This window comes from Anolis sagrei, chromosome 1 (genome assembly GCF_037176765.1).
Source record: "Anolis sagrei isolate rAnoSag1 chromosome 1, rAnoSag1.mat, whole genome shotgun sequence".
NCBI classification, from domain to species: Eukaryota; Metazoa; Chordata; class Lepidosauria; order Squamata; family Dactyloidae; genus Anolis; species Anolis sagrei.
The window spans coordinates 234,448,218-234,472,399 of record NC_090021.1 but is presented as its reverse complement, the minus strand read 5'-3'; the positions used below and the strand labels follow the sequence as shown (position 1 = coordinate 234,472,399).

Sequence of the window (24,182 nt, the reverse complement as noted above, 5' to 3'; positions counted from 1 at the left end):
GGATTATAATTTGAAAAACAAAAACAAGAATGAATGCCTATGCACACTGTAAATATTTTATTTGTAGTGCAAAAATATTTTAAAACAATACAATAATTAAAATTAAGAATAATTTTAACAAATATAAACTTATTAGTATTTCAATGGGAAGTGTAAGCCTGCTTTTGGCTGATGAGAAAGGATTATTGTTGTTATTGTGTGCTTTCAAGTAGTTTCATACTTAGGTTGACCCAGAGTGAGGGCCAGATAAATGACCTTGGAGGGCCTTAGTTTGAGGACCCCTGGTTTAACCCATTGTGAGAACTAAAACTTGTGAGAAGGCAGAAAAATATAGTAAAGGGTTTCTGTGAATGTATCTTCTTGAAAACAAGGTGCGTGTTCCTCAAGCATCCTGTGTAAAACGTCACCCTGCCTTGACAAATCTGATAGTAGTAGAAACAAAATTAAAATGGCCAGTTTACTACTACTCTTGGAAAGGCTTATTACTGCGTGGGTGGAAACAAATGGGGCACATGAGGTCTGCCTGTACAATCTCTTTTTCAGAACTCAAAAGTCATCCAGACAAGTACAAATCCACCTCTCCCCCCCCCCCCAAAGAAAAACAAACTAACCTGGCAAGAAAATAAACATATCAAAGATACTGGATAACAGTAAATGAACCTCATATTTAACAAGAATTCTTGAGCAAAAGACATACTTAACAAGATTTGGAGAAGGCGATTCCATTTTAACAAATACACACTTTAAAACTTTATTTATATAAAAATCATTTCATTTAAAAGCATTACAGAATGAGTGCAGGACTCAAAGAACAGCAGGATGTTCCCCTCCCCAGGGGTGCAAAGGAAAAGCCAAAAATAAAAAAGTGAGTTATTAGTTCTTCCTACAGCATTGAATTGGTCAGTGGGGAAGGGTATTTTTTTTTTGGTTCACCGGAATTTTAAAAAGGAAATAGTGTTTTATATTAGAAAAAGTTGAGTGAATCTGACCTCAGAAGGCTGATTTACATGTTTCAATCCCTCCTGCTAACTCCCCAAAGGGGTAAAAAAACATTTCAGATTGGAGCACGCCAGGAATTACAATAATATTTCATCTTATTTTGCCTTCACGCCTGCACAATGTGGACTGTTGGTGGGAGAGCATCCCAGGAGACAAGGGTGATAAAGTTCCCTTTAGTTACTGGGCTGAAAACGAGTTTGGAGGTTGGGAGAGAGATGAAGGTCAAGGCTGTAATCCTCTTCAGTACAGAAAAAGATGGAGTCACCAATATGGTGCACAGAGCTTGTCACTACTGTCTCCTTTACGGCTGCTTTGCTGATAAGGATAAAGACCTGTTCCCGGAACCAAAAATCCTCTCATTTCCTGAAGAGGTGAGCCATTAAGGTGCACATCCTGATTCTTACCCCATATTAATTCTATCTCTCTCTCCGCAGCCTTTTGGGAGTTGACAGATCTGAGTTCCTGGTCTCCCCCCACTCAACTCCCAATAGAAACTTCTCAAGACCTTCTGTCATAACATAGCTCCAACATGGGGAATGGGGAGAGAGCAGGAAGATCATGAATTCTGCGCCAAAAATGCCTCTCTCCAGTTCAGGCAGCTATCAACCTTCTTCACTCGAACTAGCAAAAGCACCAAGCTATTTCACAGTGGCAAAGAAAGGCACGTGATAATAGAGACAGATAATCGTTTTGATTCCCCTGCCTGCATGGGAGGATCTGGGCAATATTTACAAATGGCCTCCCTTCCCTCACACAACCTTTCGCATCACCAAGCTTCCCACTTCATCAGTCCCATCACCACCACCACCACCACCATGAACTATACAGCCTGCCTAGGCAGCCACCACTGAAGTCAAAACTGTCCATCAGCAAACCAAAACCGGACACCTTTGTGTTGTCCTCCACACTGGAGAACTAAAATTGCCAATTCAGAGGTCTGAAGACTTTTGTCCCTCTCTACCAACTTTCACTTAACATGCTCCATCCTCTTCCCCTTCCCTCACATCCCTGCACTCCAAGCTGCTTGGCTCCCACAAATAAATAGCTCCCCACACTTGGAGTTAACCTATCTTAGACCCTCAAGAAACAACGAAGAAATGGAGAAAACAGCTGCAGACCCACACATTCCTCCTCAGCTTATGAGGATACAGAGGGCTGTCACCTCAAAGAGGCACGACTCTTGAAGGCCATCTTGCATCCAGATGGCCTGGATGCTGCCACTTGCCAGTTGTCCCTCCTTCGTCATTCGTTATCCCCCACCCGTCTCCCTCACATCCACCACCACCACCATCACCCCCACCCCAGGAATGTTCCAGTATTCCAGCATCCTTGGTTGAAAGAAAATGAATCACACACAAAAATATATTCTATAGGCTAAGAGAAGAAGGAGATAGGTTCTCTTTTTCCAGTTCTCTATGAAGAAAGCTGACATCGCCAGAAGGGAGAGAAAAACCTAGTTCCAGGATGGTTGAGTTCAGCTGAGATCCATTTGCCTTGACGGCTTCTATCTTCCACTGTGGACACAGTAGAAGCTTCTACTTTTTTTCAAGCGTCTGCCTAAGTTGCTCAAGAAAGATCCATCATGAGTAGTATTTGGTCTTCAGGAATTGCTGTTGGATTTTTTTAAAAAAACAGTAAGGTGGGGAAAGTGTCCAGAGGACTGGATGCACAGCCATCCACAGGGAGGTGTGAGACTCTGTGGGCAGAGGGGGCCAGTCGATTTGGTTGGGTGGCTGGACTTGTGTGCCAAGAGATTAAAAAAAAGTAAGTCCATTTCACCACAAAGAGTTATACGTAGTATGTTATAAACCCAAAACAGAGAAGGCAGACAGTGTCAACGCTAAATCTTCTGCTGTGGAGAGAAAAAAAAAAGCCATGATTAGTGTCAGACTCAGTACAATTCCCACAAACAACAGGTCAACATAGAGCAAGCAGAAGAGAAACAGATAATCATCATGCAATCTTGGTGTCATAAGTCTCGGAAAGCAGATTGGTTAAGCAAGAAATCAGATGTCACCTTACGACATTTTCGAATGGAGAAATAAGTCTGATTTCCATTCTCTCCTGCCCCTGCGTCCCCACCACCACCATCACACCCGAGTCTAAATGCAGAAGCAGAAGAGCCCTGTCAGAAAACAAAGACATACCATAGGAGGATAAAGCAACTGGTCATGCTCCTCAAGGAATTCTTGCCCTTCCTCCTGCTGCAGACATACGCATTGTTAGTAAGGGAGACATGTGACGTAAGGAAGGGGAAAGGGGACAAGGAGTCTAAACAGAAAGTCATCAGGAAAAGTGAAAGAGAGGCTGAACTGAAGGCAGAAAAGTCAACAAGGTTAGGATTAGCTCCTCGGTCTTCCTGTAACAGCATTGGTCCCTCCTCATCTACTAGTTTTCAAAAGTCTTGGCCAGTGGGTATCTCAGAAGCTTTCCCATCACAGAAAGCAGTGACTTAAGTCTTTCCTACCCTTCCCCACTGTTTCATGCTACCTCATACTGTATGGTAATATCTGAGAGGCTTCGATCAATAGAAACTCCATTTGTTTACCATCAGTGGTGCTCCCTTCATAGAGTCCATTTCTTCTCCAGATCGTTCCAATGTCCTGTTGTGGTCCCGTTCATTCAGTGTTGAGTAGTTGTCTGAAATTGAAGAAAATGTCATATAAGAAAATTCCAAACAGTTCACAGCTAGGAAAGGTAGTCTTTACCTTTCTTCACTCTTGGTGCCTCCAAAGACTGTGGACAGCAAACACAGCTTGGAAACATGCTCTTGTAACTAACAAATGAACATAATCTCTGAGGATGCCAGCCATAAATGTGGGTGAAATGTCAGGAGACAATGTTTCTGGAACATGGCCATACAGCCCGAAAAACTCACAGCAACCCGAACATAAAAACTGTCAAAGAAAACTGAGTTGTTCATAATGAACTGTTAAGGAAAATTGATGAAATTACTTCAGCAACTAATTTTATTAAACCATGAACGAATCATTTGAAAGCCTGAAATTATCTCAAACATGTTAACTAAGGTGATGCAAAACATTAAGGGTTACTCACAGGCATGGCTCTTCACACTTTAACAAAATTATTAATTTTTTAAAAGTGGTTGCTGAAAACTAAACCGCATATGGGTTGATGAACTGATTTTAATGAATTATTTCCAACCTCAGAGTATACCTTCATCAGTCCATTCTAGCATGGGTAGTGTTGCAGAATTAAAAAGTCTAAAAAGGACAGAAATTGTAAATGCTGTCCTGGGTATAATAAAGCTGCCCAAGGCTATCATAATTGTTTTAATGCTGCTGTTGATTTTTTTGGTTTTAGTGCATATATATCTTTATTTTTACTGTATTTATGAATGTGTACGGCATCAAATTGCTGCCTTTCTATGAGGCCACTCTGAGTCCCCCTGTTAGGGTGAGAAGGTTACGCAAGAAATCAGATGTCACCTGATTGTAGCAAATAAATAAACACTTTTAGAAATGTATCTCATTCTGAGGGTCATAGGTATACATTAGCTGTAGACATTTCAAAAAGAAATTAGTATGGTCAGAAGGGGGAGCAACTGAAGGTTTTAGCAGTATCATCGACAGAGCTCTTTTGTTTCCCTGGGAGCCAACTATTCTCTATATAACTGATAATGTTATTTCATTTTTACAGTAAAATATGTTTTTATTCAGTATTTAGATCAAAGTGAAGAAGTATGGGTTATGGAATGCATTTAGCTTCCAAATGTCAGTTTCCAGCTCCAACGTCCCCCTGTTGACACTAAAGGCTCCTCCTCTTTTAAAAAAAGGTTGGACTCATTTTTGGCAATTTGTGACCTGGATACTACCCAAAGTGGCCCCAAAGCTGTCTCAAAAGCAGCAATTTTGGCCACACCCAAACCCAACAAATTATCCTTCCCCGGAGCAAACGTCAGCCAAAATGACAGCCATAGTGGTGTGGATCACTTTTATTGTACCTAAGACACACAAAAGTAGCCATAAGCAGGTTTCAAGGGCTAAAATGACCTTCACACTGACACTGTATAGTTGCCACCAACTAATGCAATCAAATAGAAATGAACAGCTCCAAAAGCTGCAACATCTCCCTGCATTCTGGCAGCAAGGACTCTGGCGTATTTATTACAAGCAGGCAAAACTCCTGGCTTGCAGGAAAGTCGGCTCCTTGCATGATTACCAGGGCAGCACCTAGTAACACTCAGAAAGGAGATGGGTTGGAAGTGTATTACTAGTTTGCAGGCAAAGGGTTCATCTCAAGAGTGAGCAACACAGAGCCCTGTGTGATACAGTGGGAGACCAGGATGCAAATCTCCCTGGGAGACCTTGGGCAAGTCAGTTTCTCTCTGCTTCAGAGAAAGGCAATGGCAAACCCACTCTGAACAAATCCTGAAACCCTTGTGATAGAGCTGCCTTAAAATCACCATTAGTCAGAAACAACTGGAAAGCACACAGTTAAAGTAGCAGCAACAACAGTTGTGGGCCCTCAGAATCTTCTTGGATGGCAACTTCCATACTTCTTCACCACTAGCTTTTGCGGATTAGAGACAATTGGAAATATATAGGCAAAGTATATCGGAAGTCTCTCACTTGCCTACCACTGATTTAACTCTGTGGCAGAGAAGGGCTGGGAAACAGGCTTAGCGCCATTTTGCAACTATACAGAAGGAAGGGGTTCATTGCTGAGATGTTGGGATTTATTCAGAAACACCCCTCCTCTTCAACATGTCAAAATGCCCAAACATTATCTTGCTCTTGCCCATACCTGGTCCCATGTTGCCCATTTGGATCTCTTCTCGAGACGATTTCTTGTCTAGACAAAGTATAAAAATCAAAACAGTTAGAAACAAAAGCCTTACTCATAAATTCAGCCATTTGGCATCTGACTGTATATAACTCTTCTCTTAAGACTAGTTCTTTTACTTCTCTCTCTCTGTGTTTTTGCATTCACAATTTGGGATTTCAGATTGACACAACTGCCTGATCTTACCTCCTTTTTGGTTCTTATCAATGAGAGGCAAGGTGCTGTCATCAAAAGAGTTGCCACCCTGGCTTCTAGAAGTATTATTCAGATTCACCTGAAATGAAGGGATTTCATCAGTAGGCTTATACTCTCAAGATACAGGGCATATACTCCTAGGTACTTTCTCAGTACATGGCAGCAAGTAATGCCATCTAGAGTCAAGGTGGTACTAGGAGTACATGCATAGGTAAAAGAAACAACAACAACAACAACAATGATGAATTGTTTGTACAACTACAAGATACTACAAACTAGATCTACAGGGCTTGTTTCTTTAATTATCCTGAGCTGGTGCAGTATAGTAATTGGGGCAGAGGTCAACACATTTGGATGGCCATTTATGCCCTCCCCAAGGCACTGGCAGGCTGATGCACCTGCACATTTTAAAAAAAGTAGACCCGTTTCCATTTGTTAAGACTGCTGTGGACTTAAATGAAACAAGAGGAGTTATTTTGTATCACCTTTAAGTGGCTGACTATACCCACTCAAAGCAAGACTGGCCATTATTGCACCATATTTTTGCAAGAGTGAAACTGGGAGGTGTGCACTGAGGGTCCCAGTAAGTTTTATGAAAACTATTTGCAATAGGTTGGCCATTTCTGGACTGGGATTAGGAAGACTAATGTGCAAATCCCTCCTCAGCCATGATCCTCATAGCCAAGGCAACCCTGGGCAAGTCTCTCAGCCTCACCAACTTCACAAGGCTGTCAGGAGAAAAAAAAGGAAGTGTGCTATGTATCCTGCCTCAAAAAAAGGCAAGATATAAATATAATACCCAAAATACTTCTGCTGTGCTCTCATGCATTTCAACAGAGAAGGGCAATGAGAAGTCAGGCCTCACATGATCCTCTGGTTCCACAAAGCAGCCACTGAGAATCTTTTTTTATTTGACTTGGCCTAGTTTCTAAGCCTGAGAATTTATATGTGGTTTTAAATGACTTCCAGGAACATCCGAACATAGATCTAATAGCAGAAAGTGTGGATGGGTCATCAAACTTAACTCCAAGTCATATTATACTCCAAACTGGTTCTGCTCTCTGCCACGGCCCCTCCATAGCTCCCCAGTTCATTCCCTCCTGTCCAATACCTGGAAGTCAGATTTCTTCCACCCTTCTTTCTCCAGTGGCTTCCGCAACTCTTTATAACCCCAGATGGTTTGCAATACAAGAGCAGCTGCTCTGACCTCTCTCTCTGAACGGTTCCTGGAAAGACAGAGGAGTGCAAGAGTATGACAGAAGAACTACTCCCACCTGGTCCACAAACATTTAATTCAGATAGCCCTAAACGGTTCCGGCCCAAAATACCTTTCGGACCGCATCTTGGCCTACGAGCCCACGAGGACCTTGAGATCGTCTGGGGAGGCCCTTCTCTCGATCCCGCCTGCCTCACAGGCACGGCTGGCGGGGACGAGAGAGAGGGCCTTCTCGGTGGTGGCCCCCCGGCTGTGGAACACTCTCCCGGCACACATCAGACAGGCGCCCTCCCTCATGTCCTTTCGAAAAAGCCTTAAGACCTGGCTGTTCGAAAGGGCATTTAATTAAGTGCTAAGCAACAACATTACGGTAATGAGAACTGGAATGGTATAAGGAAGATGAGACTGGCTATGATTCTACTAAGAGACGAAGCGGATTTTTATGTAGTTTGTATTTGTCGTATAGTTATATGTTGTTGATACTGGCCTTTGTAACTGTCTTTTTATGTGTACTGTACACCGCCATGAGTCGCCCGTAAGGGCTGAGAATGGCGGTTAATAAGTGCATCAAATAAATAAATAAATAAATAAACATCCATGAGGGAAACTTTGTGGACAAAAATGGAGGCAGGCACACCCTACCCCATTCCCCGACTTGGGAGCTGTACTCACCCAGATTTGTTGATCAACACAAGTTTCTCAATGCCTTGTGTCTCCCGAAGTTTTTTTGCTGCTTCCAAGTTGTCCACAATAACCTCATTGATGGTATTTAGCAGAGAGACCACGGTGTCTTCAGAGAAGTTCTTGGCTGGCGTCTGCTGTCCCCCTGGCAAATTGTTCACTAAACTGGGGATGGCATGTTTACCTAGGAGTGAGAGTAGATCAGAGTTGCGGTTAGTTAGAGGAAACACTATGAATAGAGTTGGGCAGAAGACAGAAGAGTAAGGCAGCTATGAAACCTACAGATCTTGCTTGAGTGCCTCAGATAGCTTTGGAGGCAGCTCCTGCCAAAAGTGGAGCCATTTTCAACAAGATCTAAAATGCAATATCTGCAATCAGGAGAGTTGCAGAGAGCATGGAAAAAGTCTACTGCCAAAAGCAGGGACATTTAATTCAATACCTCAAAATTGATAATTTTATAGCCTTCCAGTTACGGCAAGACTGCATGTACGAACAGCTCTATCCATGATAGTTAATGGTGAGGAGCCCTGGAAACTGCAGTCTAATAATAATAATAATAATAATGCTTTATTTATATCCCACCCCCGCTCCACAAGGGGAATTGGGGCAGCTTACAACAAGAGTAAACAATGTACATAATATCAGTCACACAACATATGGAAGGCCATATGTCTTAACAACATATGGAAGGCCAAAGGATGGCCATCTGCTCTTTATCTGTCCATCCATCTATCTCACTCACATGCCTTCTTGTGCCTGATATGAAACCCAAGGCCACTTATAAATTCTAAAATCAATATTAGCTCCCTTGTCCTGCAGAGGGCGTTTGGGAACAAAAAAAAAACTGGGAATTTTTTGTAGAAGCAGGTGTGGTGAGGGGAGTCCCCTCCATGCACCCCCCCCCCCCATCTGCTTCTACAAAAAAAAAAAAACCACAACTTTTTTTGTTCCCAAATGCCTTCTGGGGGACAAGGGAGTTAATGTAGCCCCTAGAATCCTAGAGTTGGAAGAAACCTCGTGGGCCATCCAGTCCAAACCCCTGCCAAGAAGCAGGAAAATCACATTTAAAGCACCCCCAACAGATGGCCATCCAGCCTCTATTTAAAAGCCTCCACCACACTCTGGGGCAGAGAGTTCCACTGCTGAACAGCTCCCACAGTCAGGAAGTTCTTCCTCATGTTCAGGTGGAATCAACTTTCCTGTAGTTTGAGGCCCTGCTCTTCTACAGTTGTCCACTGCTGTTTTAAAATTTCTCAGGAAGCAAATGGCCAATTTTCAAAACACAGAGAAATCCCCCTGCAGCAGAGCAGTAGCCATGCTGCAGAGGGATTTCTGGAAGTTGTAAAAAAATATAGTGTGTCCAAGGTATCTTTTCACTTTAAACCAGACAACATCTCAACACATTCACCCTTTTCTTTTCTCACCTATCAGCTCTTTGTTACGGGAATCCACTGCCAAGTTGCGCAGAGCTCCAGACGCCGCTTTCACCACACGCTCTCCGTCATGTGTTAGGAGGTCAGCAACAGCAGAGAGGCCTTTCTCCTGGCGCAACGAAGCACGAATATACCGCCCGTACTGTTAAGAAGACAACACAGCTTGAGAGGGGCTTTTTCCCATATGCAGAACTGCACTTTCTGCTCTTGGTGCCCAAACAAAATACAACCACCCTAACGGTGGGTTTCTTTTCCATACAAATCCTCAAAACCAATGTCCCCAGTCAATTCAGGACTACAGCAAATATATATTTTCCCCAAAAGCAGCTGGCTATTTTTTACAGTTAAAGACAGAACTGGTTGCATGCCTTTCTACCACAATGTTGACTTCAGTATTCAATTCCGGAAATTCCACATTGCCCCAAGGCTCTGGAGGAGAGACAGAAGAAACCTTCAGTCTCCATCTGAAATCTTATCCAGAGAAGATTGGGACATAAGGTTATGCAGCCACGGAAGAAGCATTGGCTCATTTTTAACTTTTCTGTGGCTGCTGACTCCAAAATTCAACATGTTAACCACAAAAGTAACCAGAATGTACATTCTGACTGCTAGGACTGTGGAAGAAAGTGAACAGAGTGGTGATGGGAAAAGGCAAGTAGAATTGCCTGATCCATAGAATCATAAAATCATAACGAGTTGGAAGGGACCACAAGGGCCATCCAATCCAACCCCCCTGTCATGCAGGAGTTGACGTCTCTGCCTGTCCCAGACCCCATTTTACGTGGAATGTGTTTCAGGACTTAGTTGGATGTCAGTATCTGCTGCATTCATTCCCTCCCCAAACAGCCTTTGGCCACAACTGCAGGGTGGAAAACCCTCCATTGTTCTACTATTAGAACCTCTTGGTAACCATAAATAAACTAAGCAAAGTGACCTTTTGAAGTTAGAGAATAGACGGTGGAAGGAGAATGAGGACGAAAAGAATGTATATTATGTGGAGACTGGGGAGCAAGGCTCACTGGAGCACTAAAAGGACAGGAAAAGAAATGAAGGGAGCAGAAACTTGCATACAATCCTTTTCTTGTACAGAGGGGCACACAACAGGAATACTCTCAGTGTTTGAAAAGTCCCTTGTTTCTAAAGTTTTCCTTTTTTAATTTCAGAAGTTTTTATTGAGTGTATTAATGGCATACAGAATACAAAAAAGAAAGCATATAAAGATAATAACAATAATCTATACAAATAAAAATGTAATGTTCATTTTTGGGATTAACATAACTCAAAAACCACTGGATGAATTGTCGCCAAATTTGGCCACAAGGAGAGACCATCACTCAAAAAAAAAAAACGGATTTTGTTACTTGGGAGTTGTAGTTCCTGGAATTTATAGTTAACCTATAATCAAAGAGCATTCTGAACTCCACCAATGATGGAACTGAACCAAATGTGGCACACAGGACTCCCATGACCAACAGAAAACACTAGAAGAGGTTGGTGGGCATTGACTTTGAGTTTTGGAGTTGTAGTTTACCTACATCCAGAGAGCACTGTAGAATCAAGCAATGATGTGCCAAAATATGAACACAGATGGAGTTTGAGGAAAATAGACTTTGACATTTGGGAGCATTCTGAACCCCACCTATGACAGAATTGGGGCAAACTTCCCACACAGAACCCCCATGACCAACAGAAAATACTTAAGGCCATCCAGTCCAACTCCCTTCACCAGAGCAAGAAAACGTAATCAAAGCCCTCCCAACAAAGAGCCATCCAGCCATAGATATATCTAGATCTATATGATTCACACACACACAGATATAGTATCATAGATTTGAAAGGGATCCCTATGAAGGACTATGATATGTTGCATGTTCCAGAGTAGGCAAACCAAACACTCTCCACATCAACACTGACAAAGAAACAGCAAGAAATACCATTTACCCACAAGCATAAAGAAATTACATATATTAGAAACCAGCACTTTCTCATTACTATATTTTCCAGATCACCAGACTAAGCCACAGCAACGCATGGCGGGGGACGGCTAGTTATTATATAAAAGCAACTTTGAACAACATTTTGAAAATCCCAGCCACTGCTATGGTAAAATAAGCCATCAAATCTAATTGATGGCTATTGGGTATTCTTACATTTCACAAATACCAGAAGTCTGTTTAAAAAGCCAAGTTTTCAAATCTTTCCTAAAAATCATGAGCATGGGGGACTGCTTAATCTCCCTGGGAAGGATTCCAAAGGCGAAGGGGCCACTACCGAGAAGGCCCTCTCCTTCATCCCCATCAACCGCACTTGCAACAATTGTGGGGCCGTGAGGAGGGCCTCTGTGGCAGATCTTAAGACCTGGACAGGTTCATTAGGGAAGATGCGGTTGCGTAAATAGGCTGGACCTGAACCGTATAGGGCTTTGTAGGTAATGACCTGCACTTTGAATTGGCTCTGGAAGCATATAGGTAGCCAGTGAAGCTGCTTTAACAGGGGATGGAATATTATCTATAGTTTGCTCCTGTCAGCAGCCTGGCCACAGATCTTTGTACTAATTGCAGCTTCTGAGCTGGTGAGTGAAGAAGGCACATGAGGAAGTTTCCCCATTACCACTATGTGGACTGGGGAAACCAGGAGCCCAAATTGAGAGAAACTCTTGAGTTGGCATGAGATAAAAGTGTCAGATCCCTCTCCATCTGTGGCATTGGAAAATTTGGATTGCAGGTGGGCCCAGAAAAACACAGAGAAATGGGAAAAGAGGGCAGCCTAGCCCCAGTGCCAAGGAAACGGAACCATTCTCTTTCATTATTGAAAATGTCACTTTTTGTTCTTTTCCATCCACCAAAACAAACTCAACTTTCCATGGCCCATACTTGTTTACACCAGTTCTATATGCTTTGGGGTTTATCATGTGAGCTTCCGCCTCTGCACACACAATAAACCCTTTTTCTGCTTTGCACATTGCCTGATGCCCAACACGTTAGTGCATTTTTTTAAAAGATCACAGGTACTCCATTTGCAGGCATTGCCTCTCTTTTTTTTATGGTCACTCACCGTCCAACGGCCTGCACAGAGATTCTGGATGGCTCCTGCTGAGGCTTCTAAAATAGCTGGGGCTTTACTCTCCTTCAACAATGAAATGTAAATACGGACAATTTCTGGCTGGAAAAGGAGTTCATAACCTAGAAAATGACATGAAAGCCACATTACGGATCAGAAGGCTAAATCATGCAATGCTCCAGGTGTTTTTGGACTACGATCCCTAACATCCTCACCATTTGTTAAGGTGTCTAGATCTGCCAGGAACGGTAGTCTAACAGCTTCTGGGGGGTCACAGGATTCCCACTCATGACACATGAAACTCATTTGCGTTTATTGACCATTTCCATTTCCCATTCAAGATAAAGTGGGTGACAAACAGAAACTCAGCTTGGTGAATCATGGTATGCAGTCTGCAGTGATGCATGGTATGCAGCCTTTCCAGAGAGGCCTGCCTGGTGCCCAAACATATCTGTTCGGTGCCACTAGATTATGTTCTCACTCGCTTAAGTCTCTGAATATATTTTCAACACCAATAACATTACTTTTAATGGCCTACTGTAAATCCTAAACTCAGCTAGAGGAAGCCCACTCAATCAATAGTTCTGACACAAATTAATATCCATCAACACACGACTGAGTCAATAAACCCAATCTAATTGGGAGTAAGACTAAGATTTAGGCCCACTTATTGTTTACATAGTATAACAAACCAGGCTTCTTTTATGTGTGCTGAAAAGGAAGTTGGGCATTATGAACTGCAACTCCCGGCATCCCTGGACCAATGGAAGTCTATAGAAAGTCATGCCTTTTTAGTACCGATGGGAGCTGGAGTCCAAAACACTCAAGATCAGAACTAGGAAGAGTTGGGAGTTTTGGACTACAGCTTCCATAATCCCCTCACTCAGTTCAAGTCTATGAAAAGTCATGCTTATTTGGAGCCAATGGGCATTGAATCCAAAACATTCAAAAAAGGTAGTTTGGGAAACAGTTGAGATAAAGTTTGGGACTGCAACTCCCATAATATCTAACCCAAGTGTATAAAGTCCTGCTTTCTTTCTTGCTAATAGGAGCTGAAGTCCAAAACACCCCAAAAACCCGAGATTGGGAAACACCGAGATAATTTTTTTCAGTACATAGTATAAGTCGTTTTGATAAACTGATCCAGAAGATTAGCTAAATAGTGCTACTGATCTTTTTAAAAGTTGTAAATCCAGCTGCTCTTCAAGGATAGTCATCTAATATAATACATCACCCAGAAGAATCCTTTTTAAAAATCTGATAGGTTGGCAGCTATTTACGTCAGGTCTCTCATTTCACTCTGCAGCTTCCTGTTGCACTACACAAACATTATGCTTTCTTCCTCTCTATTCCCCCAACCCACTTCTTTAATGCTTAAGTACAACAATGGAAACTATTCCTTTGAGGTCAGATACTGGAGCTACAAAACCAGACTCCTCCCCTCACACACCTGCCTACCACACCTTTGTTAGAGTTGGAATCGTTTTTAAAGCTGGAAAACAAACAAAAAAAATACGTATCTCCACCCAATCCCAAATAAAACATGTTCTGGCAAAGCATTTCTCTTTCTGAAGGCTGAACACAGGGAGGTATACGCAATAAGTCAAACAAGAAGTGACGTAGTTGAAGAACAAGTTAACCCTTCTGCCTCCAAAAGGCAGAGGGCCAGGAGGAGAGGAAAAGGCACTCATTAGAGAAGGCCTGGGAAAACTTGGGTCCTGCAGGTGTTTTGGATTTCAACTCCCACCATTCCTAACAGCCTCAGGCCCCTTTCTTTGCCCCCTCAGCCACTTAAGCAGCTAAGGGGGGAAAGAAAAGGGCCTGAGGCTGTTAGGAATTGTGGGAATTGAAGTCCATAACACTGGAGGGCCCACGTTTGCCCATGCCTGAATTAGAGGCCTTGAGAGCTGCCTCTGTACCATGCAGGACATTGTCCATTCTGGAAATTGCTCTCCAAAGTTTCAGATAGAGGAATTTCCCTTCCTCTGCTACTGCATCCTACCTGGAATCAAGGAATAAACCTAAACTTTTGAAAAATAAACTTTTTTTTCCAAATTACAGGCACTAGCTATAACCCTCTGAAATATGCTACACCAAATTTCTAACATAAATATTGTATTTATATTTCTCGGGGCAGGCCCCAAGTCCCATTTTTGGGAGGTGGTGATAGGGTATAAATAAAGTTGTTGCTATTATTATTATTATTATTATTATTATTATTATTTGCCAATGAACAGCAGGGATACAGATTATGTCTGGCACACATAGATAAGGGAAATTCCAAACAGTTTTAAAATCTAAAATCACCCCCCACCCCAGTGCTCGTGCATGGCAAAAATGAGCCCTTTAGTGGAGAAGTTCTCTTTTTAAACTGGTTATAACCTTTGAAAGTCCTATACAGGTCAGGTTCAGGTTATCTGAAGCACCATATGCCTCTCATGTTTTCAGATCTTCTGGGGAGATCTCACATTGTCTCTTGTATAAAATGCAACAGGAACCATACCTTTTGCAGGTGTTGCTCTTTTGGGGAAGTCCACAATATCAGCAGAAGGATCCTCTGTTGGTTTTTTACCTTGAAACAAACAAACAACATTACGAGTGAGTGGAAAGGAAAATCAATTCCAAAAAGCTCCACGTTGCCCACAGGATCCCACAGGAGAATTGATAGTGACTCCCTCAATATATCTGAGTGAGAAAGGGGAAACGAGATGTAGGTCTTTCCCAATAGTTCTATCAAAAATTCCTTAAATGGAAATAGTAGTCATGAATTGAGGGCATTAAACATGTAATGACATGCCATGGGATAGTCATCTCTCCATTTTAACCCATTTTAACTTTCAAGAAATTCTTGTGTTAGTAGTATTTCTATACCGTCAAGCAGAACATATTTGACTTCTTGCTTGCTTCACCTTAACTCAATGTCAGTTTAGTTCCCTTTCCTCAAATGGCTGTTGTTGCCCCATTCAAGTTCAGAGGAAGGGGATCTCCATTCCAACATTATTCTCATATAGACCACAAAAGATGTAGCATGCAAATCCATGCAAAGTCTTTGGGTTAAGCTCAACTTGGGTTCTGCATCCAAAGAACCTGAATAACAGCAAATGAAGATAAGGCCAAGCTGGCATTCCTTCAATTGGCATTATTTATTCTGCTCCAAAGTCATAATGTAAAGGTAAAGGTTTCCCTTGACATGAAGTCTAGTCATGTCCGATTCTGAGAGGTAGTGCTCACATTTCTAAGCCGAAGAGCCGACGTGTTCCATAGACACTTCCAAAGTCATATGGCCGGCATGACTGCATGGAGTACCGTTTCCTTCCCACAGAAGGGGTACCTATTGATCTATTCACATTTCACGTTTTTGAACTGCTAGGTTGGTAGAAGCTGGGCCTACCAGCAGGAGCATACCCTGCTCCCCGGATTCGAACCACCAACCTTTCGGTCAGCAAGTTCAGCAGCTCAGCGGTTTAACATGCCAGGCATACTTTCCTAAAATTTGGGGAGTTGGGATTGGGAATGCAGCTACACGAACTGGCAGAAATTCAGAAGCAGGAGAAGGAACGAAGATGGCAGGGGATACACAGGTAAACACATGCAGAAACTCTTCTGATTAGTAGAAGACTTTCTGCTAATAGGAAGTAGCCTCGAAAGTCAAGCAAGACTACAAGAAAGCCATTTTCATGGGCATTATTTCTTTCATGGGAAGGGCATTTCACAAGGACTTATCAATGTGGACTACTCATGTTTGTCACAGAGCTACACACAGAGAATTACAGTCAAAATGACTCTACTGAAAAGCATGCACGCACAATATATATACATTTCAAAACAGGCCTGTTGCATACATGCTTTCAACATATTTGAGTTTACTGCTTTAAAGACTGTGGTGCATGAAATGGTTTTAAACTCAATCCTTGCTACACTCACTACCTTTTATTCCCCTTGGTTAGTCATTCTGACATTTCCTGCTAAATGGAGCACAAAGGTGAGAAGAGAGTAGAGGTCATCCTCCCACAAGAAAGGACAAAGCAGTACAATGGGCATGTCCCACATACATGATAGATAGAAACACAGTGGTAAGAAAGCAGCAACATTTTGAAAGGAGGCTATGCCGTATGTATAATGAAAACAAGCATGCCAAAAAAACAAAACAAAAATGGAGAAAAAAGCTTGACTCACCTCTTGCGAACCACTCGTCTTTTTGGCAGGAGAGAAGGACAGGGAAGGAGGGAGGCAAGAGAGAAGAGGTGCCAGCAGGACCACAGCCCATTTGGAAGAAAAACAGGGGGGAAAGCAAGGAGGAGGGGAGACAGGCCACAAATTAGTTGAAGAGCCATCCATCACCACGACTGACACACCAAACAAAAAGCCCACCATTACAAGCCATTATGCCTTGAGAGATAAAGAGCAAAAGAGCCAAGAGGTTACCACAGCTACAGAATGCTTCCGTGGAAAGCAACAGCAGTTGCTTGTGCTCTGAAGCCGAAGGGGAGGGGGGAGCCTTCAGGAACTGTCTTTTCTCCCTCCCTTTCTTGCCTCACCACCCATCCAAACTCCCCTGCAGGGCTATGCAGGTCATGGGAACCAAGGACCATACCTTTGCCTTTCTTGGCACCAAAACAGCTGGCTGCATGAGGGCCCGTGTTGTTGGGAGCATTGAGAGGGGCTTCCTGGTAGCGCTCTGCGTGCGGGATCTCACGGTGCACCTGGTATGACAGGTTCCTCAGGAGGCAGACACAGTTTTCCACAAGCTGGATACAAGACAAGATAGTTCCCCAAGTTAGCCATGGCATTCAGTAAGTCCACAGTGTGCAGATGCACACACACTGAAGTGTAACGGTGACAAAGAAAGTAGCAGCACTCAGGATAGAATCCGGTGTCTGAGGGAAAGGGGTGCCTATGTCAACCCATCACAGTTAAATGGAGACTGCTAGTAAGAGTTGATGGAAATGGGTACATATAAGTTGTCCTAAAGAGAGGGGATATTCCCAAGTATTCATATTTTCCAGAAGCACTCAAGGGTGGTACTAATAATAATCATCATCATCATCATCATCCTTGTTTGCTGTGTACTAACCTTTTTGTGTTTCAAATAATATTAATAATAATAGTAATCCTGAGCTGCTGCAAAGGCACAACACTGTTGCTCAGATGATTCATTGGAACTTATGCCACAAATACCATCTGTCTGCGACAAAGAACTGGTGGGATCACAAGCCAGAAAAAGTTACAGAGAATAAACACGCCAAACTCCTCTGGGACTTCCGGATTCAGACAGACAGAGTTTTGGAGCATATACTCCTGACCTCACAATCGTGTTAAAAAACAAAGTATGGATCGCTGATGTCGCAATCCCAGGTGACAGCAGGATTGCAGAGACACAACTGGAAAAGCTGACACGATATGAGGATTTTAAAATCGAACTGCAAAGACTCTGGCACAAACCAGTAAAGGTGGTCCCAGTGGTGATTGGCACACTGGGTGCGGTGCCTAAAGATCTTGGCCTGCACTTAAACACAATCGGCGCTGACAAAATTACCATCTGCCAGCTGCAGAAGGCCACGCATTATTCGCCGATACATCACACAGACCTAGACACTTGGGAAGTGTCCGACGTGTGATCCAATTCAACAGCCAGCAGAGTGTCTGCTGTGGACTCATCTTGTTGTGTTTCAAATAATAATAATAATAATAATAATAATAATAATAATAATAATAATAATGCTTTATTTATAGCCTGCCCTATCTCCCCGAGGGATCTCAGGGTGGCGTACAGCAAAGTAAAACACACTGGCAAACATTCAATGCCGAAGGTACACATAACAAATCAAAAACAGCTTATATAAACTCGAAAAGACATAATACATTCACATGATAAACATATTAGATCCTTAAAACCTAAAGTTCGACTAAAATTACTGGGGCTAAGATGGTATACAGCAGGTTAACAAAGGTAGACGTTCAGCAAAACAAGGCGGAGTGTATGTAAGATGTAATTAAAGGAATAGATAACCCCTTCTAATATCAGATAGACCTTCCTAAGATACTGGGGAGGTCCAATTTTCTCTCTTATTCCTATTTTGCATGATCTAAGAGCAAGGAAACAGAGAAATGGAAAATACACCCATATTGTATGAAGGACCTCTAAAGATCAGAGATTATTCCTGAAGCTAACAAATCCTTGGGTCTATGCCCATCCATTACTTTTCTTCTGTCCCAAAAATGTTAATCAGAGGAGAGATCACAGACAATTTTAAGCTTGGGGTGAAAGAAAAAAACACTGAAAACGCATACTCCTCCAGCCCAAAAGCTGAACTAAGAATCACGCTGCCTTCTCCACTCCTTATTTTTACCTTGCTGTCTAAATCTTTCTGGCCGATTTCAGCTTGTACAATATATATGAGGGCATCCACCAGTCCGTCACACTCTCGCAACTTACGGCGGGCTTCACTTCTCTCAGAGCTGACGTTTCTACCATAAGAGAAGGATAAACATTAGAAGGCAAGCAAAAATAAACACCAGTGAGACTTTTCAAATCAACAATTTCCTTTTTTAAAATAAAAAAATGACCAAGCCTCCAGGGTGATGGATGGGTAGAAGTGTGTGGACTGCTTCCTACCCCTGCCATGTTAAACTTGGTATGATGTAGCAGAAGCCTTCTACAGAAGCTTCAACAAACACCACCATGCTCAATATTGATATTTCATCCAATACTGCCCAATACTCTATTAGCTGTGATTAATTTTGGTCAATTGCTATCTAATCAAAGCAGGGCCACTGCAGCCCCTCACACACTTTACATGTTTCCACTGCTTGCAATAATGTGAAGGCCGTGTCAACTTAGCCTTGCTTGTTCCTCCGCACAGCTCACCTCAGCCTTAGATTGTAGGGAAAGACACCAGCATCTAGGAGACCAGTGGCCTACAGTTGGAAATGACAGTAAATCTATCCCCAACACTGTCTCTTCAGCTAGTCTAATTATTTTCTCCACAGTGCCTCTACCCAATAAGAGACCCTGCATGGTGCCATGGAATTCACCAGATGATCCTGAGCCTGTCTTTCACTCTCTTCCGGGTCTAAACTACTTTTCAGGGATGTTGTGACGATAAAGGGAGTACGGGAGAACCACAAAAATCAGTGAAAACATCACATTCCTTCTGCAGGACAATACAGTCTCTTGGAGCACAGAGGTACACTCTAGCTTACCTAAGGCAGCCAATGGTATTGGTGAGCACCGACTCCCATTCTATGTGGCGGGGTTTTGAGTCCTCGTTGGGCTCTCTCTCCCAGCCAGAGCGTGGAATTATCACCTCATCGGTGAGGGCATGTAAGGCATTATCCACAATGGCCATCTTTATTGAGTCGTGAGAGGAGAGGTTCCATAGCGTCCCTATGACAGAGAGCAGATCATGAGTCAGGAGTCCACAGCAACACAGGAAGAGTCCCAGAAGCTCGCCCCTCTGCATCCAGCACTCTCCCAGTGAGGCACATGTGATTACCTGTGATAACTTCCGTGAGGTCCATATCACGTGCTTTCCGCAGAAGCCGCACCAAGGCAGGGACACCGTCACAGTTCTTGATGGCGATCTTGTTATCCTGGTCCTTCCCGAAGGAGATGTTCTTGAGGGCCCCACATGCCCCATAGTGCACCTCCTTCTTGGGGTGGTCCAGCAGCCCCACAAGGACAGGAATGCCCTTCAGCTTGCGCACATCTGTCTTCACCTTGTCATTGCGGAAGCACAAGTGCTGGAGGTAGGCTGCAGCATTGGACTTGACTGCATCCAGGCGGAACCCCAGCATGGCAATCACCTCCGGCAGCTCAGGCTGGCGCCAGTTGCCCGGGGGCTGGCCTCCTTTCCTCAGGCTGTCAAGGCTTGCTAAGCTGCCTCTCTCATGCTGGGCTAATGGGGCCCAGTAATACTGGTCTCTAGCCATGTCATCCACCAACATGTCCTCATAACTCCTGCAAACAAGGGAGGAAAGAGGGAGAAAAGAAAGGCAGCTGGTGAGCAGACCAAACCATTACTGCTGGTGGTGTTGGTAGACACCTTGACTGGCTCCATCACTACACAACAACAATAAATGTGCATGTGTGTATTTGCCTTCAAATTGCCTGTTGATTTCTCAGTCAGGAAATACTCAAGAGGTGGTTTTGCCAGGGCTTTCCTCTGAAATGTAGCCTATAACACCTGGGATTCCTTCGTGGTTTCCCATTCAAGAAATAAGTAAGGCTGAACTTGCTTAGTTTCCAAGCGCAGACGGGACCAGGTGACTTTAGTGTATTTATGCCCTAGTTAAAAATAAATTCAGTTCTCCACTATATAGGAAAAACAATGAGATTTCATCTACTTAAAGTGCAAAGCTTTGGTTTTAGAAAATTGGGGCAGAATTAGGAAATCTCACTCTTCCTGCCATAGCCCTAGGTACCAAGAGAATGTCCTAGATGTGTCAGTCAATCAGGGAAACAGGAGGCAGCTCTTCCAAATGCACACATAACATCAAAAGGCTTTTATTCTCATGGCCATTTCTCTGGCAGCACCTCTAGGGAACAGAGAAGGTGGCAGCACTTCCAGGATTATCTAGCAAGGCTTCAAAAGGGGCTGGTTCTGTTGGTGATCTACCTAGAATTTGGCTCGGTGGCCTACGGGGCCCCTTCCAACCCTGCTAGGTCTTTGATTCTGTGATAAGTCACCAGCCCTTGAACCACCTTAAGGGTCCAAAAGTATGCAAGGGAGTAGCCACTTTCTCATCATTCTCACTTATGTCTCAAGCATTTAGAGACACAAGAAGGTTGGACTATTAACTCATTGCTCAAGCCTGGGCTTGAATGAGAAATGGCCAATTAAAAATGTGCAATGTTTATACAGGTAACTAAGCAAGGCACAAAGCCATTAATCCTCAAGAAGGATGAGAATTTAAATTCTGAAGACTTTTTAATTTTTTTAATGGTCATTAATGTTATTTGGGATTTTGAAGGGATTTTTTCCAGTGTAGTATTGTTCAGAAACAATGTTTAATTAGCATTAGAAAAAGTATAGTTTTCAATCCGGCCACTAGAGGGCGGGTTAGTGTAATCCATGCCTAATCCATACTATTTCCTGGGCCAGCCTTCTTGGACATGCTGGCAGGGGGTTATGGGAGTTGTCATACAATACATCTGTCTACCCAAGGTTATCCAGCCCAGTCCCTCTGGTCCAAACAACAGCATCACCACCATCAATATTATATTAATTCATCTCTTGCCTTTCCCGCAATAAAGGGACTCAAGGTGGCTAACAACATGTTTAAACCAAATAAAAACAATTCAAATGTCCAGACTAAAAGTATAAATATAAAATTTAAAAATCAATCAAACCATTTACAAAGTTAAAAAGTATTAAAAGTAATTTAAAAGATTTATAAAAACAGCACCACACAGCATTAAAAGCCTAGCCCTAATCAGTTTATATGAGCCTGATAGCAATACAAGCTGCGAGCCAAAAGAAAGAAAGGAGAGAGTCATCTTGGCCTTTCTAGGAAGTCGCAAAATCTGAGGATAGGCACCACGAAGGCCTTCGCCCATCAAACAAGCCTGAGAATGTGATGAGGCAGAGAAGGGTCTCTCCAGATAATCATACAGCTCTAATGGGCCTACAGAGGGAGATACAATCCTTTAAACAACATGGAACCAAGCCATATAACAGCGCTTTAATAAAATAAATAATCATAAAACTTTATTTGTATACCGCCCTATCTCCCCAAGGGGACTCAGGACAGTTTCCAACATATAAGGCAAAACATTCAATTGCCAGAAAGGAAAACCATACAGACAAATTAAAATAAACATCATAAAATATAAAATCTTGCTAAAACATAAGCAAAACTTGTTTACTTCTCACATCTAGTTTAAGGTGATTTCCGCTCTTCTGGAACTGCTGTTAAATGGGGTCAGGGGAGAGATGGTCTAGTTTTCCCTACCAGGTTCCTTTAGGGACCCAGAATACACCCCATTGCTCTGTTCATTCTACTGAAAGTAAGGCTTGTTCTGGAAACTCTGCCCTGTGATAAGAATTCCTGCCTGGGCACTCTTGCCTCTTAGAAGGGAGGGTATCAAGACCTTTAAAACATACTATACATCTTTGAAAGTGCTACTGAAATAATGCAAGACCTGTTTGGAGTGGAAAGAATGGCAAAGATCTTTCTTTTAGAACACCAAGGAAAACAGAAGCTACTCTCATTACCAAACTTTGCAACAACAGAAAGTTACAAGACAACGATCAGTAGGTGCTTCAGTTCTTGTAAGCATAAAAAAAATCCTAGGTTGAACATTTCAATGTTCTTGTGAATGAGTATTTTTTGTGTTTATATGTGAGCAGGAACATGTGGCACTGAAGCTTTCAGTGCGCAAAGAAACACGTTCCCTCTTTCTCATGTTCTCTCTCTCTCTAATACACACACACATAGACACACAAGATTTACCGTCCATTGTACACTGGTTGTGACAAAGGTTTTCCATGAGGTTCATTAATGCAAAAGACAGAGCTAGACAAGGTTTTCCAGAGATCAGATAACATAGATTTAACGGTGCTGAGGGTTCTAACTTTATTTCAACCTTACTGCTGGAAGACGCAGAAGAAGGAGCCATTTAATTGACACCAGAAACAGATTTTACTGTTTTGGAGAAGAATTTACTAGATTTCAGCTGTGCTCGCTCCACATTTGCAAAGAGGGGCTGTCAGTCCATTCCCCTCCTTTAAATGCCGAAACCTGATCATGCAGAATTTAGATCCTTACCTATCCTTGATTGTTATGCATACTTTTAAAGGCAGCTAGAGAAGGCATTACTATGCAGAGCATACTAGCCAGTCAATCACGAGTTTAGAGAAAAGTATGCTGACGTCAAGAAAGACTAGCCATGGCCTAGCTTTTTTGCAATTTATTTTCCCCACCATCAAAACAAACTTTGCCTGCTCTTAGCTGAGAACAATTTCACTTTGGCCAATGTACCCATTTCTAATAATAATCATCATCATCATCATTATTTATACCCCGCCACCATCTCCCCCAACGGGAACTCAAGGCAGCTTACATGAGGCCAAGCCCAACCAACAAATTACAATAAAATAAGATACAAATTACAATAAAATAAACAACGTAGCATTAAAGTATAAAACATATAAGCATATAAACAATATACACAAAACATGTAAAAATAAAAACGGTAAACCACACATAATGACAGTGAACTATGCTTGGAGACATAGAGTGAGACACCAGGGAAATGCATTCTTGCAGTCTCTTCCATATGTGAATAGAAAACATATACACACACACACCGTTAGCATGCTATCAGGAAGTGCTCTGGACATTTACATGACTTGTAATTTATGTGAACACAGAGGCAGTGCCACGGATGTACAGTTAAAGCCGCCTCAGTTCACCATCTGGAGCCGTTCTGTACACAGAGGTGCTGGGCTGGAGGAAGGTGGCACAGAAGCAAGGATTCCCTCCCATTGCAGCCTCTCCGTCTCATGTTTTTCAGCCTTTGGTCCTCCAGATGTTTTGAACTTCAGCTACCAGTCTCCAGACAACAATGTCAATGGACTGTGATTCTGAGAGATGATATTCAAAACATCTAGCAGGGCCAAACATTGACAAACACTGTTCTTGTGAAATCCAGTTTGGAAAAAGACAGCCCAGTAGCAAAGAGCACATGCCATCAGTCTCTTATAGAACCAAGAAGCCCCTAATTCAGCAGTTCCCAACATCTGGTTCTCCAGGTGTTTTGGACTTCAATTCACAGACTTCCTGAGCAT

At 42.7% G+C, this 24,182-nt stretch overlaps 1 protein-coding gene across 13 annotated transcripts in view; it reads right to left on the bottom strand.

Moving 5' to 3' along the window:
- Positions 1-720: 720 nt before the first annotated feature.
- Positions 721-24,182, bottom strand: part of CTNND1 (catenin delta 1) — an 89,951-nt gene continuing 66,489 nt past the window's right edge. For 9 of the 13 annotated variants that reach the window (XM_067461790.1, XM_067461834.1, XM_067461839.1 and 6 more), the window contains 15 exons: positions 19,887-20,350; positions 19,594-19,777; positions 18,741-18,858; positions 16,985-17,138; positions 16,567-16,584; positions 14,894-14,962; positions 12,385-12,512; positions 9,322-9,472; positions 7,889-8,081; positions 7,112-7,226; positions 5,992-6,079; positions 5,767-5,814; positions 3,548-3,639; positions 3,147-3,203; positions 721-2,851 (listed from right to left, as the gene is read on the bottom strand). In XM_067461790.1, the coding sequence (XP_067317891.1) occupies positions 2,840-2,851; positions 3,147-3,203; positions 3,548-3,639; positions 5,767-5,814; positions 5,992-6,079; positions 7,112-7,226; positions 7,889-8,081; positions 9,322-9,472; positions 12,385-12,512; positions 14,894-14,962; positions 16,567-16,584; positions 16,985-17,138; positions 18,741-18,858; positions 19,594-19,777; positions 19,887-20,350 (1,891 nt within the window). In that variant the 3' untranslated portion in view covers positions 721-2,839. The remainder of the gene's footprint in view (positions 2,852-3,146; positions 3,204-3,547; positions 3,640-5,766; positions 5,815-5,991; positions 6,080-7,111; positions 7,227-7,888; positions 8,082-9,321; positions 9,473-12,384; positions 12,513-14,893; positions 14,963-16,566; positions 16,585-16,984; positions 17,139-18,740; positions 18,859-19,593; positions 19,778-19,886; positions 20,351-24,182) is intronic. The other 4 variants (XM_067461803.1, XM_060771609.2, XM_067461820.1 and 1 more) reach the window with 4 other exon arrangements.